Consider the following 16,627-nt stretch of genomic DNA (forward strand, 5'->3'; position numbering starts at 1 on the left):
CCAGGATGACCTGAAATGCACAGCTTAGAAGATCAAAAATCATCAATAACTTTTTGGTCTAGCTAAACACTGACAAACTGTTCACAGTTTGTCAGTGTTTAGCTAGACCAAAAAGTTAGGTTTTTAGTAAAATAATGTTTTGTTTGTTTTTAGTCAAAAAGACCACTAGGAATTCAGCCAAAAAAATGGTTAAATTTTTTATAGGAAATCTGTTCCCAAAATTCCCACAAAAAAATAAAAGAGACATATGTGATCATGTCTCAAAATGCAATGAAGGTATGAAATTATGTTATTTTCAAATACAATCTCCTTTTGGGCTTAGTTSTGGTCAATTTGAGTTGGACAAATTATTATTATCCAACAACCAACCTTTCGTTCCGACAAAAATYGGACTTTAGCTGAATCTAGTTGCCTACAGATGTAGCTGCCAGACACATGAACGTTAACAAGATCCTGTGGCTCATGCTCATGGTTGGCGCGCGCTGTCACTCGTCATCGCTCAAGGCGGTAAGAAGTCTGCATGCCTATGGTTCCGTACATTCCACGCATATCTCTCACGCAACGGAAGGAAAGTCTAACCCATCCCACGCGCTCATGTTCCCAACCCGCTCCACACTATTTTTCTATCATAGCGCTCACCCTCGCATGGACCTCTGAGCGGTGTCAAGACTGAGCTCGCCTCTTCACCTAACACGATGTTTTATGGATTATCTTCCATTGTAGTAGCGAGAGATATATGTGGATGGAACGCGGAGCGAGGTGGAGTACTGGACGGGTTACAGCAGTAGCCTAAAAATCGGGCGGCTGGGGGTTCCATTCAACTGGGCTTTTCTGATGCCTGTGGATCTCGTGGGGCTCAGTTCGCTTCACYTCTGTGACCATGCTTTACTTCCAGCTGGTGATCATGGCTGGGACTGTCATGTTGGCATACTACTTTGAGTACACCGACACTTTCAACGTGCACGTCCAAGGGTTTTTCTGCTATGACAATGCCTACACCAAGCCCTATCATGGACCCGAGGCGTCCAGCGCTGTACCTCCTGTCATACTTTATGCAGTGGTCTGCGGATTGCCGTTGATTTTGGTGAGTTTTGGAAAATGGGCAAATATTTGGTTTAGGAAGGCAAAAACTAATGGACACACCAACTGCATAGGAATGAACCACACAAATGTACAACTTTAGGTTACAACGGTAGCAGTTGAATAGGTCTCTACTGGGAAAGAGGTATTCAGACCTCAATGGTGCAACCTGTCTAGGTAAATATTAAATATTTGTTTTGCTACATTGGTAACGAATCGACGGAAATTAGTCGTGCCAACCATATAACTTATTGACATATAAGACATATAATATATCCCCGTTGCTTTTACATGGCTGATACTGTGTAGCACCCCCTGTACCCTTTTGACATTCCCCCTGGATGTTTTCAGGTGTTTCATGACAAGTAACTTTCTACTGGGCAAGAACTGGTTGAATCAACGTTGTTTCCACATCATTTCAACAACAAAAAAATGCATGTGATTAAGTTGAATCAATGCGGAAAACGAATTGGATTTGCAAAATGTGGTGCTGAGTTATGAGTGCTTTTTGAGGTCGGTTTGGTTCAATTATTTCAAAAAATATGTAACGGTTTTCAATTTCGGTTTTGATAGTTTTTTAAAACTTTAAATACACTATACATTTTGTGGGTTGAATGCTGTAACAGTATACAACAATTAATAAAAGCCCCATGATGGTAGTGACTGTCCATTACTGCTTATCACTTATTAAACATAGTTTATTCACATGACATTACTTTAATAAAATAATTAAGTTGTTATATACAAGGGTTCGAATGGTTCAGGGAACATAACCTAAAACTGGAAAATAACGAAATTATTTGGGGAACAAAACCCAAACCGGAAGCGATCTATACTGTTTCGAAAGAGAAACATTATTTTAAAAGCATGGGAACCGCTTAATAACGTTATTTTACGTTCCGTGCATTTTTTTCCAGTCCCACAAACATCGCAACAAAGCGCCTATGCAAAGCCCTTACTCTGTCACTCAGGAACGTATTCCAGCGTCTGCCTGTCAGCTGGAAATCTTGTGCCGGTGGGTGTGTAGGTTACATGCCCCTCCCCTCTGAAGCATACAGTAGGTTACTGTTGCCTGCTGATGACATTACAAGCGTTATTCAGAAATTAGGGAGAAATGCTTAACATAATGCATTAACTTTTTAAGTGCTAGTTAAGGATACTGTAGTTATCACGTTTCATATTGAGTTTATTAACTACAAAAAGGTAAATGTGATTTTAGTTCTAGTGCTGCACTCACAAGCTTGTTAACTACAGTAGCTAGCTAGCTAGCTAACGTTTGCTCTGGACCAACGTTTAACCAACTCGGAAGTTCAAAGACATTCAAAGTTCCTCCATAGAAGCCGCTCCTGCTTAGGTATAATMTGTGGGCCAAATTCAGATAATGCATGTCATCACAAAATGCCCAGCGCTTCAAGGCAAGCTTCCTCCATCCTCTCTCGCCCTCTCCTCAACTGCAAAATGTCAGTTGCATCTTCCGCCCTACAATGTGACTGGCGCAGTGTGTGAATKTATCTTTCATTATGATTAAACCATGCTGTTACGGAAAAATGCAATAARCTCTTAATGCTCCACAGCATACTGCTCTATCCACACCGATTGGTGAAGTAATTTAATGTTGAGCTAAATGTAAAAACATTTTTTTTTGAAAGGATGATATAAACCGGTACTTTTTGGGGGTTCTAACCGGTTCAGAACTTTATTTTGCTCGTCGGAACAGTGGAACGGAATGAAAAAAAATATTGTTTTCTTCAGAACGAAACGATTGGCTCTATGCACTGAACAAAAATATAATTGCAACATTTTAAGTGTTGGTCCCATGTTTCATGAGCTGATATAAAAAATCCCAGAATGTTCCATACCCACAAAAATATGATTTATCTCATATTTTGTGCACAAATCTTTTTACATCCTTGTTAGGTTTTGCCAAGATAATCCATCCACCTGACAGGCATGGCATATCAAGAAGCTGATTAAACAGTATGATCATTACACAGGTGCACTTTGTGCTGGGGACAATAAAAGGCTACTCTAAAATGGGCAGTTTTGTCACACAACACAATGCCACAGATGTCTCAAGTTTTGAAGGAGCATTYAATTGGCATGCTGACTGCAGGATCATTTAATATTCATTTCTCTACCTTAAGCTGCCTCCAATGTCATTTTAGAGAATTTGGCAGTACTTCCAACTGTTCTCACAACCGCAGACCACGTGTATGGTGTCGTGTGGGCGAGAGGTTTGCTGATGTCAACATTGTGAACAGAGTGCCCCATGGTGGCGGTGGGGTTATGGTATGGGCAGGCATAAGCTATGGACAACAAACTAAATAGCATTTTATTGATGGCAATTTCAATACACAGAGATACCGTGACGAGATCCTGAAGCCCATTGTCGTGCAATTCATCCGCCGCCATCACCTCGTGTTTCAGCATGATAATGCATGGCCCCAAGGATCTGTACACAATTCCTGGAAGCTGAAAATGTCCCAGTTCTTCCATGTTCTGCATAATCACCAGACATGTCACCCATTGAGCATGTTTGGGATGCTCTGGATCAACGTGTACGACAGCATGTTCCAGTTCCTGCCAATATCCAGTAACTTTGCACAGCCATTGAAGAGGAGTACGACAACATTTCACAGGCCACAATCAACAGCTTGATCAACTCTATGTGAAGGAGATGTGTCATGCTGCCTGAGGCAAATGTTGGTCACACCAGATACTTACTGGTTTTCAGATCCATGCCCCTGATTTTTTTTAAAGGTATCTGTGACCAACAGATGCATATCTGTATTCCCAGTCATGTGAAATCCATAGATTAGGGCCCAATTMATTTATTTCAATTTCCTGATTTCCTTATATGAACTGTAACTGAAATTGTTGCATGTTGGGTTTATATTTTAGTTCTGATCATTTTGGTTCCAACTCCTTGTTGTGTATATTACATTTATTTTATTTGATTACTTTATTATTTCATTCCAAATCATCATCAGATCTCTATAGAGCTGCTGCCAAAATCACYATTTTAGTAATTCTTCAAAGTAAATAAGGCATACTTTTTTGCCTGCTGAATACCAACTATCAATCACTTAGATAATGTATAGATAATGTAATGATAGATGTATAGATTCAAGTATAGATACCTCACGAAGCAACTCCTCTCTATCACGCATTCTTCTCTCTCCTCTCCCTGTCTGGCCCACACTAACCTAATGTAGCAGGCATAAAAAAACACACACTGGACAAGTAGGCGCTCAATGGATTATGTAGTTAATTACCACGTTTTCTGTGCTAAACTATGTCGAATTTTGGTCTTTTGGACACTACAACTCCCTACTATATCACACAGTTCGGGGTTGATCTGATTTATCTCTAGAGAAACTGTGCAATGTGCGCATTGAGCTTACAGAAAAGAAACAAACGAAATGGAATTGAAATAGTTGAACCTAATTTATTTCAGTCAATTAGTTGTTTAAAAAACAAAAAAKAACCAACTTTTCAGTTAATCACTCAGCACTAGCAAAACGTCATTAAAGTAAGGGCAACCTTTTACCTAAATCCAATGGCATGGTGATTTCTTTAATTTTTAATTTCACGTTGAATTAACGTTAGTTGACAACTTAAATTTCAGCAAGCCATGACACCCACCATCTCACATTGCTCTGAAATAGTTTCTGTAGTTAGAAACAGATTATATTATCACTCCTGCAACATTATTCAGTTGAAATATAATTTGATCTCAAGGAAATTAAGCTAATTGATTGAAGAAACTGTAGTATATTTCAGAAGAACAGAATAGCATACTCGGAGTTGTCCTTATGTTAGGTCCTGATCTGGCTATGCCAAATGGCTGTGGGCTATACTAGTTCATTTAGCAGACAAGATTTGCTTAGAATTCTATGGCATTTTTTTATAGTATGAAGAATGCAATTGAACAAAGCTGAATAAAATAGAAAGGATATTTTCTCCAAMCGATTTGAGGGAGTGCGCACATGCGGCTATTCTGTGTTGAGCRGTTAACAAAGAAAWAGGTATTCCAGATGCTTAATTTAGTTATTAAYGTAACTTTAGTTTTTATACAAATGTTGGGCTRTATGTTTTGATTTTTAATACATTGTMWGGCTGCATGATACGACTCTAATGATGATTAGAAAAAAGTCGCTTGAAGGCMTCAGCTCTGCTTTGTTTTTTGCGCAGGCTGTACACACTAGATCAGTCACTCATTCACAATTTGACAAGCACTTGATAATGCCTAGAATTTAACGGSGGCATCCCCTTTGTGTGGGCGTAATGCACCCTAAAAAAATCCATGCCTTTTGCAGCCAGTGGCCTGTGTACCCTTCTCCCTGAGTGCTGAGYGCTCCGAATTACCTCTCACTCTCATGACTCTTCATCACGTGATCGGGTCTTTCTCACAGGCTACAAGTGAAGACAGACACATCGGGGACGCAATTGCGCGGGTCCTTATCCAATTCCCGAGTTGGAATTGAAGATATTGAAATGCGCACAAGGTAGTAGGCTATAAGCGCGAATGTTCCATTATCAAATTGTTATGCTTTTATTATAAATGCRCATTTTTATGGTGAAAATGGTCTTCCCCAAACTTGAAACTCACATGCTGCTTATGTATGCCAGTTAGGCTCWGCACYACTTGTAAWGCGGATTAATGTGCTTAATTTTAAGAAGTTATTTGGCCACTTTAGTTGTGATACAAACCTTATCAAAACATACAGGCCTATGGGCTAGGCTACATGAGGTGTGCGWCTGATTCGAAAAAGTCACAAAAAAAGGCATTGKTTCTTATGCTGGGCATCATTCACAAGTGATAGGCTAATATTGTCACCCATCAGACTATTCTTGATTTAATCTTGTCTTTACATATACTAAATAATATATGTGTGAAATTTGTTTTGATTTAGAATGGACCATTATCATGCACCTGTATCGAAACAGGGGCAGCRGGAATAAAAGTAATCTATGCACTTAAATAGCGAATGAAGGATTTTTTTTGCATGGTTCAGTTAAACAAAGTTTAAATAAAAAAAAAACATGTCATGCCAGCCAGGTAGGCTATACTCCTGTTGTAAATATAAGCAATGTGCTTGTTATTAGGAAAGTTGAGAAATACATATAGTAGGCCCCCTCCTCTTTTTTTTACATTACATAGCCTATAGAAATGTTGCTCAATATGAGCTCATGGGCTCTCATGAAGTGTTTGATTCGATTTTCGATTACATTTGCATTGATGTCAGAGTGATTAGAGGGACAATAGAGGGCTGAGTACCAGGCAGTTAACAAGTTTGGTAGGCTGCTAATGACCAGAAGCAGCATCATAGCTTGGATATTAAGTCAACTTTGAATAAGACCGTAATTGAAACTGTACAGCCTACCTGTGCTGGAGGACATCTGCAAGATGGTGCTGGCATGCTTAAATAAGGAAATTAATGTCAAATCAATTGCACTAAGTTGTTGATCTTTTTGTTTGCTGTCACAATTTACCGTACGTTGTAAAAAAACTAGTTCTTAAGTAGATTTCTGACCAGATACTTTTTTACTTTTACCAGAGTAGTTTCTAAAGAGGGTTACTTTTACTTGAGTAAATTACAATCTAAGTAAGATACTTTTACTTTAGGTCAAACGTAATATCAGAGCTCTGACTTTGTGATAGACTGAGTCAGGGCAGGCTTTGAGTCAGTCCTTACCTCATCTCCCTCTCTCCCAAACTGAGTCTGACTACCCTGCACCTCTGTGCCGTTCAGCGCTTCTATCCAACTGTCTCATTACTGTCACTCATCTCTAGACCCATCCATTCCCATTCATTCCCCCAGAGTTGTTAGCTTTGAGAAGGAAGGGGAGAGAAAAAATTCAATCCATACCAATATAGGATTCGTTTTTATTGCAAATAGATAGGGAACAGCGAAGAGGTTCATAAATAATTAAGCTTTTACTCAACTGCACTGAGACCTGAGCTTTGGACACATTTACAGAGGTAGAGAGCTAGATTAAAAAGCACGATTCAACACCTCAGTGTAGTATTGCAGATTTGAACTAGCTAGCRAGAGCAAGCCATGGCTTGTCGAGTGGTCACCTTTCTTTGGGCCATGAAGCACTGCCATGGTTTTGGTAGGCTACTGATTGTCAGTAGCTATGGTCTTACGTATTGTTGTGAACTCGAGTCCTTTTCAACCCTGCACCCAATGACTTTTGTCTAAGGACCTTTGAATTGAGTGCACCAATCCTTGACTCTGAGGGTCCTATCCTGGGTGGGCAGCGATTGATGTTACATCATTAGATGGGACAGTCCAACTCCCGAATCCTAGGCAGATGAGAATCAGTAATAGTTGAAGCCTGGCACAGTCCAACCCCCGAATCCTTGACAGACGAGAATCAGAAACATCCACTGAAGAGTGTCTCACCCCTAGCCTTTCCCTAGACTTCCCCGGACATCCCTTATGGCCCTATGTAATGTTGAGGGGGAATTTATGATGAGTGGATATTGACGGACCCAGCTATCAATAAAACAGTATCAGCATGACCATTGAGACGCATTTCTCCATACCATAACTTGATCAATGAAAGGTTGGCCTTGCCTGATAACAAGGCCTCTTAGATTCCCTCTCCCAATCACTATTATTATCTGCTATGTTCTGGGGAATTGTGTTCGATAATGGGCTAGGATGGATGAGACTACTAACAGGTCATAATCTCACACTCCACTAGACACGTAATGGTAGCCATTATTATCATACCCCTCCAGAAGCTGTTCAGGGATGCAGTGAAAAGCGAACAAATTCTCTCCTGCACCCTGAGGGTTATGGTGGTGTACATCCATTTAGTTATCTTGACAGTGGCTAAGGGTGCTAGCTTTGCTGCAAGGTTGCTAACTTACAAAGAGAGTATAGAAACGAGGACAGGAATCATGCCTCATTTGTGAACGTGTTATGAACACAAACAAATGTAATACATAGATTATACATGTTCTGAGCTATAAAGGGTATTTCTTTGGTATTTTAGGGTTGGTGCTCCTTGAACTGAAGTCTCACAACATGAGGGTGACAAGCCGTTGTAAACATTGACTTTACGATCAAACAGTTTTTGATTCATAACCACAGGTCCTCACTACTCTGTCTTGTCCTGACCCACAGCAGTAACTCACAGCTGTAAGAAATAAACCCAGCAGGAGAAATCGATATGTGTGTGGAGAGCTGTCTCCGCATACACACACACACACACACACACACACACACACACACACACACACAACACAACAACCACACACAAACACACACCACAAACCAAACAAACAACACACACCACACACACACACACACACACACACACACACACACACACACACACACACACACACACACACACACACACACACACACACACACACACACACACACACACATACATGCAGGCACTTACGCACACGCACACACACTGGCAATTCGAACAAGGACTACTCAAGCTGAATCAAAGGAGATGGCCCAGTTATCCACTGTGCCATCTGTCTGTCTGTCTGTCTGTCTTAACAAAGGAGTTATGAGACTGTAAAAAACAGAGACTGTAAAAAACAGAGACTGTAAAAAACAGAGACTGTAAAATACAGTCCCACAGTGGAACTAGAGAGGCATATTTGGTTGTTGGAGAGAATATAGTTGAAAGCGGCAATCTGCACTTGCTACATACATTTTTGGATGTATGAATGAATAATGTGTACCCATTGATTCATGAAGAATATAACTTATTAATCGCTCATGAGCTTAGTTCACTCTCATGAGCTTAGTTCAACTGTTCAATATAAGCTTGTTTTACTCCGTTGTTTGTAAACTATGTACACTGAACAAAAATAAACGCATGATATAAAGTGTTGGTCCCATGTTTCATGAGCTGAAATACAGTGGTGGAAAAAGTACCCAATTGTCATACTTTGAGTAAAAATATAGATACCTTAATAGAAAGTTACCCAGTAAAATCACCCAGTAAAATACTACTTGAGTAAAAGTCTAAAAGTATTCGTTATAAATACACTTAAGTATCAAAAGTAAATGTAATTTCTAAAATATACTTAAGTATCAAAAGTAAAAGTAGAAGTATTAGAGGTCGACCGATTATGATTTTTCAACACCGATACCGATTTTTGCGGACCAAAAAAGCCGATACCGATTAACGGCCAATTTTTTAAATGTGTTTGTAATAATGACAATTACAACAATACTGAATGAACACTTATTTTAACTTAATATAATAATTCAATAAAATCAATTTAGCCTCAAATAAATGATAAAACATGTTCAATTTGGTTTAAATAATGCAAAAACAAAGTGTTGGAGAAGAAAGTAAAAGTGCAATATGTGCCATGTAAAAAAGCTAACGTTTAAGTCCTTGCTCAGAACATGAGAACATATGAAAGCTGGTGGTTCCTTTTAACATGAGTCTTCAATATTCCCAGGTAAGAAGTTTTATGTGTAGTTATTATAGGAATTATAGGACTATTTCTCTCTATACCATTTGTATTTCATATACCTTTGACTATTGGATGTTCTTATAGGCACTTTAGTATTGCCAGTGTAAAAGTATAGCTTCCGTCCCTCTCCTTGCCCCTACCTGGGCTCGAACGAGAACACATCGACAACAGCCACCCTCGAAGCATCGTTACCCATGCTCCACAAAAGCCGCGGCAGAGCAAGGGGAACAACTACTCCAAGTCTAGAGCGAGTGACTCACCGATTGAAACGCTATTAGCGCGCACCCCGCTAACTAGCTAGCTATTTCACATCGGTTACACCAGCCTAACCTCGGGAGTTGATAGGCTTGAAGTCATAAACAGCTCAATGTTTGAAGCATTGCGAAGAGCTGCTGGCAAAGCACGAAAGTGCTGTTTGAATGAATGCGTACGAGCCTGCTGCTGCCTACCATTGCTCAGTCAGACTGCTCTATCAAATATCAAATCATAGACTTAATTATAACATAATAACACACAGAAATACGAGCCTTTGGTCATTAAATTGGTCGAACCGGAAACTATCATTTCGAAAACAAAACGTTTATTCTTTCAGTGAAATACGGAACCGTTCGGGTGGCATCCATAAGTCTAAATATTCCTGTTACATTGCACAACCTTCAATGTTATGTCATAATTACGTAAAATTCTGGCAAACTAGTTCGCAACGAGCCAGGCGCCCAAACTGTCGCACATCCCGACTCTGCGTGCAATGAACGCAAGAGAAGTGACACAATTTCACCTGCTTAATATTGCCTGCTAACCTGGATTTCTTTTAGCTAAATATGCAGGTTTAAAAATATATACTTCTGTGTATTGATTTAAGAAAGGCATTATGTTTATGGTTAGGTACAGTCGTGCAACGATTGTGCTTTTTTCGAAATGCGCTTTTGTTAAATCATCCCCCGTTTGGCGAAGTTGGCTTTCTTTGTTAGGAAAAAATAGTCTTCACACAGTTCGCAACGAGCCGGCGACCCAAACTGCTGCATATACCCTGACTCTGTTGTAAGAGAAGTGACACAATTTCCCTAGTTAAAAGAAATTCATGTTAGCAGGCAATATTAACTAAATATGCAGGTTTATAAAGATATACTTGTGTATTGATTTTAAGAAATTGATGTTTATGGTTAGGTACACGTTGGAGCAACGACAGTCCTTTTTCGCGAATGTGCACCGCATCGATTATATGCAACGAAGAACACTAGATAAACTAGTAATATCATCAACCATGTGTAGTTAACTTAGTGATGATTGATTGATTTGATTGATTGTTTTTTATAAGATAAGTTTAATGCTAGCTAGCAACTTACCTTGGCTTCTTACTGCATTCGCGTAACAGGCAGGCTTCTCGTGGAATGCAATGTAAGGCAGGTGGTTAGAGCGTTGGACTAGTTAACCGTAAGGTTAAAAGATTGAATCCCCGAGCTGACAAGTTAAAAATCTGTCGTTCTGCCCCTGAACAAGGCAGTTAACCCACCGTTCCTAGGCCGTCATTGAAAATAAGAATGTGTTCTTAACTGACTTGCCTAGTTAAATAAAGGTGTAAAAAAAATAAAAACGCCAAATCGGTGTCCAAAAATATTGATTTCTGATTGTTATGAAAACTTGAAATCGGCCCCAATTAATCGGCCATTCCGATTAATCGGTCGACCTCTATTCCTGACATATACTGTACCTCTCCCCAAYTCATTAACCAATATATTGGTTGCAATCACTTTGCTCTCATTGTAGCCTTGATAGGACCAGGAAAATCTCAGGGCCCTCCAAACCATTGTAATGATCATTATTGAGTAGTGATTTGACATTCATTATCCACAATGTGAAAAAGTCAATGCCTGCTATTTAATTATTGTCATGGTATTATTTATGTTCATACCATGACATGTATAGGGAAGGGACACATTAGCTYTACACATTGTGCACTGCTTTTGACTTCATCAGGACATCAGTCTCTCTCCATGTCCAGTAGAGCATGTCCACATTGATTAAACAACACATTGATTAAAACGCACATGAACACACCCATGCATCTACTCAATCATGCAGACACAATCATTTGGACACACACACACACACTCATACACACTTATAACTTCCCCTTGGTTGTTGGACAACAATTCYCTTTTTCCTTTTGATGGAGGATTTCATTAAAACCAGAGCTATGTGAACCTGTCATTACTAGTACAGTCTCCACACATATAGTGAACTTGCTTCCTCCTCCCTTCAGCTTCCAGCTTTATTTATACTGTACATCATCTGCGTACAGCACTTCAGGCCCCTGCGATTAGATCTCAGGATGCTTAAAGATAGATCAAGGCATTTATTAATCCACGATGCTGCGTTGTGAGATTTTCCACTTGACGCGTTGCTTTAAAAGAGATCATGAATCATTTGACTCCAGGAGGTGGACTCACTTTACCAGKGTGATTTACGTAAGTGAGATTTTAGGGGGAGTTTGTCTCTTTCCCTAATCTCAAAATTGTGAAAGACTGAATTTGGGTCATCATTGGTAGTCACAAAACTTAATTTCAAGTGGAAATGTTTATTTGGTATTCTTTAAATGGTTCATGTGGTGTATTGGGAAATGTATTATGTGTTAATGGGTTTAGGTGTAAAATGGTTGCAAATAGCCAATGGGGATTTGTATGCAGGGGTTGAGTTATTTGAATTAACAAATGATAATGGGGTTTGAGTTCTTGTATTGAAGTGATTGGATTMCRWGATGCAAGKGCGGTAAAAGTTCAATGATGTATTGGAGAGTTGGGCTGAAGACACTGWAGAGAGTAGTCGACTGTAATGTGTTAAGGAGAACATTAAATAAATCTGTTCCATGTATTATAAGTACACTTCGGAGTATTCAGTAAAAGAACCCAGCATCTTAGGATGCAACAGATCAGTTATCTTTTTACAAGATTCTCCAAATCAAATCAAATGTATTTATATAGCCCTTCTTACATCAGCTGATATCTCAAAGTGCTGTACAGAAACCCAGCCTAAAACCCCAAACTGCAAGCAATGCAGGTGTAGAAGCACGGTGGCTAGGAAAAACTCCCTAGGAAGAAACCTAGAGAGGAACCAGGCTATGAGGGGTGGCCAGTCCTCTTCTGGCTGTGCCGGGAGGAGATTATAACAGAACATGGCCAAGATGTTCAAATGTTCATAAATGCCAGCATGGTCAAATAACAATAATCACAGTAGTTGTCGAGGGTGCAGCAAGTCAGCACCTCAGGAGTAAATGTCAGTTGGCTTTTCATAGCGATCATTAAGAGTATCTCTACCGCTCCTGCTGTCTCTAGAGAGTTGAAAACAGCAGGTCTGGGACAGGTAGCAGTCCGGTGAACAGGTCAGGGTTCCATAGCCGCAAGCAGAACAGTTGAAACTGGAGCAGCAGCACGGCCAGGTGGACTGGGGACAACAAGGAGTCATCATGCCAGGTAGTCCTGAGGCATGGTCCTAGCTGCAGGTCCTCCGAGAGAGAGAAAGAAAAGTGAAAGAGAGAATTAGAGAGAGCATACTAAATTCACACAGGACACCGGATAAGACAGGAGAAGTACTCCAGATATAACAGACTGACCAAGCCCCCGACTGTCACGCCTGACCATAGTTCTTATGGTGTTTGCTTGTTTTAGTGTTTCAGGACTGAGCTGGGTGGCATTCTATGTTGTGTTTCTAGTTTGTCTGTTTCTGTGTTCAGCCTAATATGGTTCTCAATCAGAGGCAGCTGTCAATCGTTGTCCCTGATTGAGAATCATATATAGGTGGCTTGTTTTGTGTTGGGGATTGTGGGGTGGTTGTCTTCTGTCTTTGTGTTCTGCACCAGATAGGACTGTCTCGGTTTTCACATTTGTTATTTTGTATTTTGTATAGTGTTCACGTTATCGTCTCTTCTTTATTAAATCATGTTGAACACTAGCCGCGCTGCATTTTGGTCCTCTCCTTCACCCCAGGAAGAAGCCGTTACACCCGACACGTAAACTACTGCAGCATAAATACTGGAGGCTGAGACAGGAGGGGTCAGGAGACACTGTGGCCCCGTCCGACGATACCCCCGGACAGGGCCAAACAGGCAGGATATAACCCCACCCACTTTGCCAAAGCACAGCCCCCACACCACTAGAGTGATATCTTCACCACCAACTTACTATCCTGAGACAAGGCCGAGTATAGCCCACGAAGATCTCCCCCACGACACGAACCCAAGGGGTGGCGCCAACCCAGACAGGAAGATCACGTCAGTGACTCAACCCACTCAAGTGACGCACCCCTCCTAGGGACGACATGGAAGACCACCAGTAAGCCAGTGACTCAGCCCTTGTAATAGGGTTTGAGGCAGAGAATCCCAGTGGAGAGAGGGGAACCGGCCAGGCAGAGACAGCAATGGCGGTTCGTTGCTCCAGTGCCTTTTCGTTCACCTTCACACTCCTGGGCCAGACTACACTCAATCATAGGACCTACTGAAGAGATGAGTCTTCAATAAAGACTTAAAGGTCGAGACCGAGTCTGCGTCACTCACATGGATAGGCAGACCATTCCATAAAAATKATTARGTTTGCAAAATTCTGGGAACTTTAAATAAATTCCCTGATTTTCCCAAAATCCCGGTTGGAGTACTCCCTCCTGAACTATTGAAAGTTGCCAGAATTTTGATTGAGCGCCGTAGATCAGAATAGACTTGACCATTCCCACCAACTGGTGATCAAGTCAAAGTGACCCATTTGGGTAGAGTTTGGGACACGCTAAGCAGGATGTAAAGGCAACCACCAACTTCACAGAATCCTACCATAACTTTGAGAGTTTTCATTGGCTAGATAGGCTGCAAATATAGCTCGGAGCTATATGGAAAATTATTAAAATAATAACCTGCTGAAGCCCTTGTAAAGCCGCCAGAGGAACATTCCCACTTATCAGGGTTATACTGTTTGACATGTATGGGCCAAAGATGGCATGATTGCTATTATTAGTGAGCAGTGAATAAGGCTCTGGCTCGCTCCTGTTCACAGTAGTAGGGGGATGGTTTTGCAGTGAGATGTGAATAAATTACATAGGGTTTAGGTCCCTGTGCTTTGCCGAGATACACTGGAAAAGGTTGAACTTGTCAGAGCTTCATTAATGACTATAAGTTGCCTTTTTGAATGATGTAGTTTTAGTGAAATATGAACAATATAATTGCTGGGTCTTTCAGCATGACAATGATCCCAAACACACCGCCCGGGCAACGAAGGAGTGGCTTCGTAAGAAGCATTTCAAGGTCCTGGAGTGGCCTAGCCAGTCTCCAGATCTCAACCCCATAGAAAATCTTTGGAGGGAGTTGAAAGTCCGTGTTGCCCAGCAACAGCCCCAAAACATCACTGCTCTAGAGGAGATCTGCATGGAGGAATGGGCCAAAATACCAGCAACAGTGTGTGAAAACCTTGTGAAGACTTACAGAAAACGTTTGACCTCTGTCATTGCCAACAAAGGGTATATAACAAAGTATTGAGATAAACTTTTGTTATTGACCAAATACTTATTTTCCACCATAATTTGCAAATAAATTCATTAAAAATCCTACAATGWGATTTTCTGGATTTYTTTTTCTCATTTTGTCTGTCATAGTTGAAGTGTACCTATGATGAAAATTACATGCCTCTCCCATCTTTTTAAGTGGGAGAACTTGCACAATTGGTGGCTGACTAAATACTTTTTTGCCCCACTGTAAAGTGAATTTCTTTGCCACATTTTTTGCMGTTTTCTTTAGTGCCTTCCTTCTTTTCACTATGTCAATTAGGTTAGTATTGTGGAGAAACTACAATGTTGTTTATTCATCCTCAGTTTTCTCCCATCACAGCCATTAAACTCTGTAACTATTTTAAAGTCACCATTGGCCTCATGGTGAATTTCCTGAGCGGTTTTCTTCCTTTCCACCAAATGAGTTAGGAAGGACGCCTGTATCTTTGTAGTGACTGTGTGTATTGATAAGTGGTGTAAAGTAATGAAGTAAAATTACTTTAAAGTACTACTGAAGTCGTTTTTTGGGGTATCTGTACTTGACTATTTATATTTTTGACAACTTTTACTTTTACTTCACTACATTCCGAAAGAAAATTATGTACTTTTTTCCCATACATTTTCCCTGACACCCAAAAGTTACATTTTGAATGCTTAGCAGGACAGAAAATGGTCAATTTCGCACACYTATCAAGAGAACATCCCTTTACTTAAATATATTTTAGCAACTACATTTACTTTTGATACTTAAATATATTTAAAATAAATAAACTTTTACTCAAGTAGTATTTTACTGGGTGACATTCACTTTTAATTGAGTAATTTTCTATTAAGKTATCTTYACTTCTACGAGTATGAGRATTTAGTACTTTTTCCACTACTGGTATTGATACACCATCCAAAGTGTAATTAATAACTTAATGCTCAAAGGGATATTCAATGTCTGCTTTCTTTTTTAAATGTTTTCTTTAAAAATAGGTGCCCTTCTTTGTGAGGCATTGGAAAACCTCTCTGGTCTGTGGTTGAATTAGTGTTTGAAATTCACTGTTCGACTGAGGAACCTTACAATTATCTGTATGTGTGGGGTACAGAGATGATGTAGTCATTCAAAAATCATGTTATACACTTTTCTTGCACACAGAATGAGTCCATGCAACTTATGTCACATTTTTGAGTGCTTCAGAACTGTACCATTTTGACTTGTGAAATGTATGTTTACAGCTTACATAGTGCTGAAAATCAAAGTACTYACAAGGGATAAGCCCAGTTGGCATACTCTTCTGGTGTGATTCCATCATGATTATGTTCTTGATTGGACCACACTCATAAACAGTGGTGATTTTAGCATGTAAACCTTGGTGGGGCAAACAAAACAAAAAAATATGGGATGCATGCCAGCAAAGCCACTACACAACACATTACAACACTAAACAATACATTCATTGCACTATAACRGTGACAAACTGTGCCCACAAACTGTTATGGTCTACATAAAGCTTTCCCAACAGCAGTCYCAACACCTTATCACTGCTACAACTGGCTATCAGCGGAGCC

General features: G+C 40.1%; 1 protein-coding gene across 1 annotated transcript in view; it reads left to right on the forward strand.

Annotated features, from left to right (window-relative positions):
- Window positions 1-468: 468 nt before the first annotated feature.
- LOC111956311 (phospholipid phosphatase-related protein type 5-like) overlaps window positions 469-16,627 on the forward strand; it is a 71,386-nt gene continuing 55,227 nt past the window's right edge. Inside the window, exon 1 of the mRNA XM_023976764.1 lies at window positions 469-1,084. Coding sequence (XP_023832532.1) covers window positions 881-1,084 — 204 coding nt within the window. The 5' untranslated portion in view covers window positions 469-880. The remainder of the gene's footprint in view (window positions 1,085-16,627) is intronic.

Source organism: Salvelinus sp. IW2-2015, linkage group LG32 (assembly GCF_002910315.2).
Source record: "Salvelinus sp. IW2-2015 linkage group LG32, ASM291031v2, whole genome shotgun sequence".
In the NCBI taxonomy this organism is placed as follows: Eukaryota; Metazoa; Chordata; class Actinopteri; order Salmoniformes; family Salmonidae; genus Salvelinus; species Salvelinus sp. IW2-2015.